At 48.9% G+C, this 10,162-nt stretch overlaps 1 protein-coding gene across 2 annotated transcripts; it reads left to right on the top strand.

The window, feature by feature from the left end:
- Nucleotides 1-2,110: 2,110 nt before the first annotated feature.
- On the top strand, nt 2,111-9,932 carry ORC6 (origin recognition complex subunit 6). Of its 2 annotated transcripts, XM_066583043.1 has the most exons (7): nt 2,111-2,238; nt 3,990-4,119; nt 6,071-6,234; nt 6,983-7,072; nt 7,672-7,784; nt 7,908-7,982; nt 9,494-9,932. In XM_066583043.1, exons 1-7 carry the CDS (start codon nt 2,171-2,173, stop codon nt 9,622-9,624), a joined length of 771 nt encoding a protein of 256 aa, XP_066439140.1. In that variant the 5' UTR covers nt 2,111-2,170; the 3' UTR covers nt 9,625-9,932. The 2 variants fall into 2 exon arrangements, with proteins under 2 accessions (XP_066439140.1, XP_066439141.1); XM_066583044.1 differs by lacking the exon at nt 6,983-7,072.
- The last annotated feature ends 230 nt before the right edge of the window (nt 9,933-10,162 follow it).

Below are 10,162 nucleotides of genomic sequence, written 5' to 3'. Positions count from 1 at the left end.
TCTCGCACGAGAATCTCGCCCGTGTGAAGCCGGCTTAAGGCCACTCTCACACATAGCGTCGGCACGACTTTACCGCAGGTTGCTGCATCCGACAGCGTTTTTTAACGCACCCTATCATTGCGATGGGTGATGAGATGTGTTAAAATGTGCAAAGATGCAACAAAATAGAGCGCGCTTGAAAATTGCGCCGCTTCTTAGTTCGTGAGTATGTCTGCGAGGCCCCATTGAAATCAATGGGAGCGTAATACCGTGATTACCGCGGTAAAAAACGCAGGTGTGAGAGGGGCTGGTAATATTGTGGTTTTTGTGTTCTCAGGGAGTTCACACAGAGGAATTCCTCTAAAAACTGCGGCAAACCTCGCGGCTTGTAGATTTAGCCCTGTAAGTGGCCGAAATCCGCAACGGAACGCATGGACCGCCAATAAATGGCGCTTCTCAGCAGCAATCCGTGCAGACGCACATTGGAATTCCGTACATGGATTTGGTGCATTGACAGAGCTAACTGCGCACGTGGAGCCGCCAAACAAAAATCGTGGCAGATAGCCGCGGATCTTGCTGGCTTTGAGGCAGAATTCACGCTGAAAATAGGGCGCGTTCGTACGGCGGAATTCACCGCAGAACATTCCATGGCGGATTCTGCCTCAAAGTCCGTCACTTCTTCATACGAAAACGCACTTCTCCACACATGGATTTTGTCCACAGATGTGGCAAAAAGCCGCCGATTATTACTCAGTGTTTAAGATGCAATCTGCGGTTACGGAGCGCAAATCAGCAGATTAAGCGGCGTCTTTAGGTGCGGACTGCAGAAATATCCCGCAGTCAAAACCTCCTCGCATCACTTCGGGGGAGCAGCGATCCTCCGCCATAGCTGGAGGAGGTTTGCAGAGTTTCTCCCATTGTTTTCAATGGGAGACATCCCACTCGCGTGCACCCAGCACGATGCCGCCACCGGTCCCATTGAAACGCGCGCTGCGAGAGATAGGACGTGCCGCAATTTCCCACACCGCGGTGCCAGGCAGGAACACATCGCTCATGTGTATGACCGCATACAAAAGAATGGGGCTCATATTTGTGCGTGATTTTCTCGCCATGTGGAGGCGGCCCTAGGGGGCGCTCTGGCTCCTGTTTTTCGGCGAGGTCAAAATTTAAGGTTTTATTCACACGACCGTATAAACGCGGCTATCGTAACCACGTAAAAAGAAAAGCGCCCATCTGAAGCATCGGATTCCAATGTATTCAGTCAGATAAGCTACTTTTTTTGGCACATAAAAAAATGGCGTCCGGGAAAATAGGACGCTGGAGACTGAAAACGGCGACCGTGCGTTAAAAGATTTTAGGGTTTTTTCGCCCTATCTTTGGCTGAGATATGCGGAGGCTCCCATAGACTTCTATGGTAAAAAGGGGGGGGGGGGAGTTTAGCCGCGTCCAACGATCGGAAAAGATTACAGCTACTCTGTTTAGCCATTACAAGTCATTCCGAGAATTTTTGACGACCGAAGGATTTCCGCTCTGCAGCGTATTTTTTTTTGCCGATATGCCGCCGGTGTGAACGTACAAGAAACGCTAAGATCAGCCCTTGATCATGGCTATTTTTCTTTCACGCAATTTTTTGGCGCCGTATGCCCGGACATAAAAACACACGCGGTTAGTTTTTTTACATGCTAAAAAAAAAATTCATTTCCATCAACAAACAGCAAACTTGTTTCTTGCCAACTTTATTAGTGCTTGTAAATAACCAGCACCTCCCGGACTTCCGGCCCCTGACGTCACATCTTCATCAACACTTCGGCCCTATTCCCCAATCAGGTTGCTGGAATTGTTAGACAGATAACCCAAACAACCAATCAGGTTGCTGGAATTGTGAATCAGAACCAATCAGGTTGCTGGAATTGCTGGATAGGGCTAAAGTGCTGCTGAAGATGTTAATACACCGCATATTAACATTTTCATCAGCATTTGTGAATCAGCCAACCCCAACAACCAATCAGGTATAAGCCCTGGGGCGCGCTGTGCATGCTGGGAGCGCACCACCCTGTTAGCTCTCACTTCCTTTTCAAACACTGCCTGCCGCACAAGAGTCTATTAGCTGCCCGCTGACCAATGAGGACACGTGTGGGCGGAGCTAGTGGAATCCTAGTAGTTTTCGCGCGAAAATCCGGCAGAGCAGCTGATGATGGAGTCCGAGGCGCTGAAGAGGCTGGCACCGAAACTGGGCATCACCTCCGCCAGGGTGCTGGGGTACGTATGGGGAAGGGGTCGGCTCTGCTCTGCTGGGGGTTGTAGTTCTACAGTCACTTGTAGCTGTTATGGTGGGGGAAGTCTGCAGGGGGCGGCGCTGGTGTGATGATACTGTGTGCTTATGGAGACCATGGCAGCTGGTTCTTCTAGATGGGGGGTGTAAACTCACTTTCACGGAGGGCGGTTTTTAAGCCTCATTCACGCAGGTGTGGTTGCGCTCTCTTTGGGGCGGCTGAACACGAACCGGTTTGAATGGCGAATCCGCGATTGTCACCTGCGCGGATGATCCATGGTATTCTGCAGCCACTTAAACAATAGAATGTTCGCATGTCTGCTCACACGATCGGATTGCGATTAGCGCTCACTAAAAATAAAATCACAGCATTTTTTATTTAAATGTGGATTCTGCGCGGATGGAAGTCAATGGAAGCCATCCGACCCGCGGCCCATCCACAATCGACATTTTTTGATGGGTCGCAAGTACCTGCGTCATTGTACCCACACATGTCCGATGTCGATCCGCTGCCGCCAACTGCAATACAGATTTAAGCCGTCCGGGAGCCTGCAGCGGAATTTGTCCGTGATCGCGGCTGATGACCGTGGGTACCTGCCTTCACCTGTGTTGTGGATGGCTGCGGTGGCTCGCCGTTGGTCATGCGCAGTATAGATTATTTTTTTAAATCAGTGTTTTTCCCATGCCGTTGCGAGGCGATGATGTTTGTTCCCGCGACCTCTCTGCAATGTCAATTGCGGATCGGACAGCTTCAGTTGACTTCAGTGGAAGCCGAACGTGCGGAATCTGCACTAAAATACAACATGCTGTGCTTTATTTCCATGAGAATGTTCTATTGTTTGAATGGATGCGGCATACCGTGGATTGTCCGTGCGGATGATGGTCGCGGATTCTGCAATCCAAACCTAGTCGTGTGCAGCCGGCCGAAGACAGGTACGCAGGGTGCCCGACCGCTATCAGGGCTGGCATCCGCTGCGGGCTCCTGCATATTTTTCACGCCTGTAATATGCACATTATGAACCCCATTGATTTGCCTTGGAGTATTCAGACGCGGTTTTCACGTGTGTATTTTGTGCACGTGAAAAAAAACCTGCAGCGTGGCCGGCTTGGGTCTGTAGTACCAGCCGATTGTAATCGTGTAACTGTGCAGCCAATATGGATGACAAACGTACATTCATTGTATATTTATGCAAGGCGGAAGAGATCTATGGGGCTTCGACAAGTTAGCGATTTCTTCCTCAGTGCCCTCTAGGGGGCCGCTGGTACACAGGATTTTTAGCGCCCGCCTTCGCTGTTTACACAGGATGAAAATCGCCCTTCGTAAAGGTACCTTTATCGCCCAGTTGGCGATTGTGGTTACACGGATTCACTGTCATTCGCCTTCACTCTTTCTAGTGACTATTTGGATGATAGTCGCCCCGTGTGAAGCCACCCTTGGTGAGCACTCATGTTCTGTGCACTTATTGTTCTAGAGGGCGCCGTATGCCATCATGAGGGTTGTGCTTAGTTTATGCTTCTGTAGCCGTTCTAGTAGCAGTTTGCCGCAACCATCACTCCCAGCAAAGTGCCTGAAGCCCCCTGCCCTATAGGTTGGAATTACTCAGTGTAGCGGTCTGCGCACGGGCAACTGAATATTTGGGTGGACAACAAATTCTCTAATTTAGGACAGTAAATGGGGGGGGGGGGGGGGGGAACAGAAAAAATCCTAATCTTGTATGTTTAAACGTCTGAATTTTAGGAAAGCGGAGGAGTTCCTACGACTGTCCCATGTGAAGTGTACCGGACTGTCAGCCGTGGCTACAGCGACCAGTAACGCAGTCATGTGTCTCCAGCTCGCAGCCACTTCGTTGAATCATCCCATCGACAAGGTGCGACTACTCGGCTTTCTTGGGGTTCACTACAAGGGTCAGCAGACCAGGACTTGAGAGCAATCTGCGGAACGTGGGCCGGACGCAATTTAAAAAAAGCGTTTTCTTGATGAAACCGCCCCTTTAAGGGTGATCATTTGTGAACTCTTGAGATCTTGGATAACACTGATTTCCATAAGGAGAGGCTAAGATTAAGATTTTCTGGTGCTGGAGAGCTGACGTATTTTAAAGGGGTATTGACTTGCCACCTATTCACAGAATAGCCTGATTGGTGGAGGTCTCACTGATGAGACACCCATCAATATTGAGAAATGGGGCCCAATGTCCCCCCTTCTCCTTGCTGGTGAACTAGTATACATCATTAGTCTAAGACACTGCACACCTGCTTTGATTCATCAGTGCCATCCGCACGAGCAGTGCTGACCAGCATGTAGTGTCTTTGTGTATTGGCATATACTGGTAGTCTAAGACACTACAGCACTGCTCGTGCGGACGGCACTGATTAGTCGAAGCAGATGTATATGAATATGCAATGAGCATCAGGTAGTCAGAGGTGGTGCAGCCATCTTTGTTTGTCCAAGACCAGAGGGTCACTTTTAGCTGTCATTGTTCTAAAGGGGTATTCCTATCTTGGACCCACAAGATATGCCATAAGTCTGATAAATGCGGGTCCCACCTCTCAAGATCTTGCATCCTCTGACCGTATCTTGGCTCTATGTGGTGGGTATGGAAATGGCGCAGTGCACCCCGTTTGGCGGTTTCTGTACTCCCAGCCACCCTGGCTGCGGTGTTCATGGGAGTATTCTCATAAAAACCAAGAAAAAGTCAGTGCTGGAGCTTTCTTGTATGAATAAGCCCATACAAGTGAGTGTTTTCCCATCGCATGTGAGTTCTTTCTGTCTCCAAATCAGATGGAACCCACAGGGGAACCTCGCACGTATGAATACACAGTAATACCCCATTTAGACGGGATGCCAGTCGTCTAAAAGACCGCACGAGCGTGGACGCCACCGCTAGGTTCACATGCGGAACGTTTAGACGGGCGGAGCACCGCTGGGTTCTCGTAGATTCTATGTGAAGTGCTGAGTGAGAAGTCCTGTTTGTCTGTTCTATCATGCAGCCTGTATTCAGATCAGATGGGTAGGTTAGTCAGACGGACATGACAGCAATGGATGGGCGTGGTGGGCCTAGAGCATGCACAGTGACATCTTCTAAATTGGCCACAATCAAGAAGACGCAGTGTGAGATGGTAGCTGTAGTACCCGGTTTCCCCGAAAATAAGACCCAAGATAACCACTAGGTCCTATTTTTGGGGCATGTCTTATTTTACTTAGCAGGCTCGGTTCACATCTATCACGCCGCTCTCCTGAGGTCCGTGCTTATCTTCAGCCACTCGTACATCACTTCCTGGTTAAGGGATTCTTAAATCCCACCTCCAGAAAGCAATGGCTTTGATTGGCTGAGCCGTGGCACTCGAAGAACCAGTCACAGCCATTGCCTTGGTTCATCCAGTGCTGCATTGATTGGCTGAGCCGTGCCGCTCGAAGAACCAGTTACAGCTATAGTTTCCTGGAGACGGAATTTATGAATCCCGCAACCAGGAAGGGATGTTGTACGAGTGGCTAGGACTGCGAGAACAGCGCGGACCTCTGGAGAGCTGCGTGGGGGACCCGGACAGCGCCTGTTAGGTAATGTATTCCTTTTTTTTTTTTCGTTAATGTAATCTAGCTAGGGCTTATTTTCTGGGGAAACGCGGTAGGACACACCTGGAAGGGGACATTACTGAAAATGGGCGCAGGCTGCCATAGAGCACCTACTTCACATGTTTACTGCCTCAGAAGACCCCTTTAATGAGACACGGTGCACTTACACGTTGTGGCCACTAGTGCACTCCTCTGAATGCTTCTCATATAGTGGCTACAGAAAGTAAACTATTTATTTCCTTTTTCAGGACTATCTGGTTCGACTCTCCGGACTAAACAAGAAGGTTTATCTGAGCTGTCAGAAGTCGTTTGAGTGTCTGCTGGGGGTGGACTCCAAGTTCAGCATCAGGGACCTTGCGGTACAACATGGCTGCCTGGAGGCTGTGAACACGGCGTCCAAAATCCTCAACAGGTCAGAAAATATGCAAATTACCGTTCGTGCATTGATTTTCGATGTAATCGTCATACTGGCTAATAACATTGATAAGCAGTAGGGAATGTCATCTGTGGGCTTCAGCCTCTGATCCCTACCGTTCCTAGAATTGAAGCTCCCCTCTGGGCCTGGAGAAACAAAGATGGCCGCACTGTTTCACTGACCGTACATTAGCATGCATCATTAGTATAAGACATTGCATATGACCAGAACCGGCCAATCAGAGCAGCATGCGGTGTCTTAGACTACCGAAGCTCAGTGTGCGTCCGGTAGCCAGAAGAGCAGTGCAGAAAGTAGGTCAAACTACTGATAAGATTGGGGAGCGGCTTGAAACATAAGCCCTACCCTGAAAATAAGCCCTATCTACACTACATTAATATATGTATTGTATTAAAATAAAATGTTTGTTACCTAGCAGGCACAGCCCAGGTCCCTCACACCGCTCTCCAGAGGTCTGCACTGTTCCGGAAGTCCTAGCAGCTCGCGCATCATCACTTCCTGCTTAAGGGATTCCTAAATCCCGCCTCCAGGAAGCGATGGCTGTGATTGGTTCTTGAGCACTGCGCTCAGCCAATCAATGCAGCACTCGATGAACCAATCACAGCTATTACATTGTGGAGGTGGGATTTATGAATTGGCTGAGCCGCGGCTTTCAGGGTCATGTTGGATGATTGTTTCTCTATTATTCACTAACGACTATTTGGACCCCTTGTCTTGTGTTCTGCAGATACGAGTCCAGCCTTCCGCAGGCTCAGCAGGAGGACCTTGATTTAAGCAAGCCGTTATTCATCGCCGCCGCTATATATGCCGCATGCAGGTAGGAATGTGTACCTGCAAATAAGTAGCTTCATATAGCCATATTGTCCATCTCTGAATGACGCCCACCAGAAGATGCTCCATGCGCCTCACTGCCCCTTCTATAGTATGAAGCCCCTTTTACACGGGATGGTGTCCTTCAGATTCTCTCTGGATCGCGGGAATCTGAATGATCGTTCGTTGTGCTGACATAAAAACCAAACGTCGATCAGCCCACGAAAATCGGCAATCCTTCATCTATGACAGACTGCCTGTATACTGTGATTGGAGGGGGGTGGCCGGAACGATCTCCAGCGTGCTCCACCGCCACTTACTGAGCGGTCATCGTTCCCGTGTCTCCTAAACGCATCAGGCCCTGTTGTGGAATAAAAAGGAGTCTGGTCTTGATTGCCTATTATTCCTGAGGAGGACTGCGCCATTCTGCCCAGCACTTCTGCGTTTACCTTTGGATACCGTACAACTGCGTCCCCCCTCCCCCCCCAAAAAAAGTTTTCTTTTTGTAAGTGGAGGACTAAAACAAAAGTCTAAAAAGGACAGTGTCCTTAAGGGGTTAAACTAGATTTAGGTTTCCCAGTCGGTGAAGTATGACTTGTTTCCTAGGTGCCTGAAGTTGAAAGTGGAAAAGAACAAACTGCTGTCGGCGTCAGGAGTGCGGCGGAGCATATTCGAGCGCCTGTGCGCGCAGCTGGAGAGGATCGGAGCGCAGATCTGCCGTGAGTTCATGCTGATTGTCGCCACTCCAGATGTTGTTGTGGCGCTCGGCTCGTAGATCAGAGCAGAATGTAACCCGTCTTGTTTGTTCTGTGACTTCTGAGGTCGGCCTCTTTATATTCTAGAGGAAAACACGGCAATCACACAGCAGCCGCGGAAAAAGACGAGAACCTTACTGGAGCGCATAGAACGAGACCGAGGTAAGCGAGGAGCGGGACGCGAATAACGATCCAGTCTTGCATAATATCGTACGGCGCTCTGTTCACGTCTCGCTGTTTGGCCACAACACACGTATTCTGTGACGGATGTCGCTATATAGACCTGCAGTTATGTGTTATCTGATAACTGGCATATAACGCTGGCTCTGATATCTGCGTCAGAGGTTTCATCGGGCACCTCCATCGCGGAACGTCTCGTGTTTTGTAAGAATAGCGGCAATCGGGACCTGTCATAAGGTGCGTGAGCTGCGGTTGGCATCTGCCATGGAACTCCAGCAGTGTTGTGGTTTCCATTTACTGGAAACAGTGCCGTGAGCTACGCAAATGTCCTATGCATGTTCTATCGCACGCCACGGTGAGGGCTGCATCTATTTAAGGCTGGGTGCACACCTGCGGTAAAAAAACATCCATATTGGGGTGCCTGCACACGAAGGGGGCGGATTCTACATGTGGGAGCTCACAGCAGAATCCGACCCTGTGCCTCACTGGCGTCCCCGTACTTTCTCTGTATTGTGGATGGTCCACACAGCTCTCCGTCAGACATGTGCAGTACAGTCTTCTTTTTTTTTTTTTGCCATGCAGTTGCTAGGCGATGATGCAAAATGCTCAGCCTTTCCGCAATGTCGGCAGGGCTGCGGAACAGGCGGCTTCGATTGACTTCAATGGAAGCCATCGGCGCAAAAAATAGAGCCAGCAGGAACCAGAGTCGGTTTCAGCAAGTGTTCCTGGAGAAAGCGTTTTTCCATCGCATGCTTTGGACAGTATTTGCTGTGGATCTGCAGTGCAGACGCCTGCTGCGGATTCCACAGCAAAAATCCGGTTGTGTAGCTGCCCTCAGGCCTCATGCACACGGGTGTATTTCCTGTCTTTTTGGGTCACCCAATCTCTAAGAAAAATGTATTTAAAAAGTGATCAAAAAGTCACATGTACTCCAAAAATGGTGTCAAGAGCGCCTCACAAATAGTACATGATGCTCCACAAAAGAGCCCTCACATAACTGGCAGCAAAAAACTTTTTCAAAGATTTTTTTTTTTTAAAGCGGTACAGCAAAAATTAAAACTAGATGAAATTTCTTATCGTCTTATTCCTACAAACCCACAGAATAAAATCAGTTTTGCTGGAAAGTGCACTGTGAAAGCAACACCCCAATGCCGCCCCCCCCCCCCCCCCCCCCCCATACAAGATGGTGGAATAGTGTGGTTTTTTTTGTTTGTTTTTGTTTTTCACGGAGAAATTTAAGTTTTTTTAGAGTACATTCAAATAGGACTATTGAAAGATACATCCCACCCTGCAAAAACCAAGCCCCCTCCTCCCCGACAGCTACAGCGGTAGAAAAGTAAGACTTTAGATTTTTTTTTTTTTTGTGCGGAGGAGAACCTCCTTTCCCCGGCATGAGATGTGTGGTTGATGATGTAATAGCCTGGTGCTTGTGACAGGTATGGAAAGAGAAGGAAGCCCCATGTAATTGGCGCATAATCTGTCTATGTCAACAGCATCTGATGATGAAGATGAGGACGTCCCACGCAAGCAGGCACGCAGCTCGGACGCCGATGTGGAGGACTATGAGGAGTGGAAGAGAAAGATACTGGAGAATGCCACCAAAGCTGCCAAACCAGATGTATAGCACTGAATGGACCCAGATAGCGCCGGCTGTAACCTCTTCCATGCCGGAGTAACCTGATGGTGATGATCAACAAGACCCGGAGATGTTCTATCAATTCTTGGGATCCAGAACCCATTTATGGGCGGGAGTTACATTTACTGCGAAGAAATGTGCCTGGCGGAGAGGAAATGTGGCGCATTCACGGGAACGTGTTTATTTGCATTGCGAGACGCACACAATTCACACAGAAGTAATCCCCAGTGGTTTTTGTTGGTCTGTTAACAAGTGGGATTTTGTCAAAATCTCTCCGGTTATTTATAATGGATGGGGGGGGGGGGGGGGGATCAATTTTTAATTTTTCATAATGAAAATGCCTTTTTGTTTTTTTTTTGTTTTTTTGGCGCATGAAATTTGCATAATCGGTGATGTGATTTTTTTTTTTTTTTCTTGCCAATCACAATACAATTTCACCAGCGTGATCTTGGTCTGAGTTCACTTTTGTGACAGTTGTGCCCGACTCGCACTGCCTATGGACACCCCATCCGTGTGTGATGTGGGG

The sequence above is a fragment of the Eleutherodactylus coqui genome, chromosome 11, assembly GCF_035609145.1.
Source record: "Eleutherodactylus coqui strain aEleCoq1 chromosome 11, aEleCoq1.hap1, whole genome shotgun sequence".
In the NCBI taxonomy this organism is placed as follows: domain Eukaryota; kingdom Metazoa; phylum Chordata; class Amphibia; order Anura; family Eleutherodactylidae; genus Eleutherodactylus; species Eleutherodactylus coqui.
This window is presented reverse-complemented; position numbering and strand designations above follow the sequence as displayed.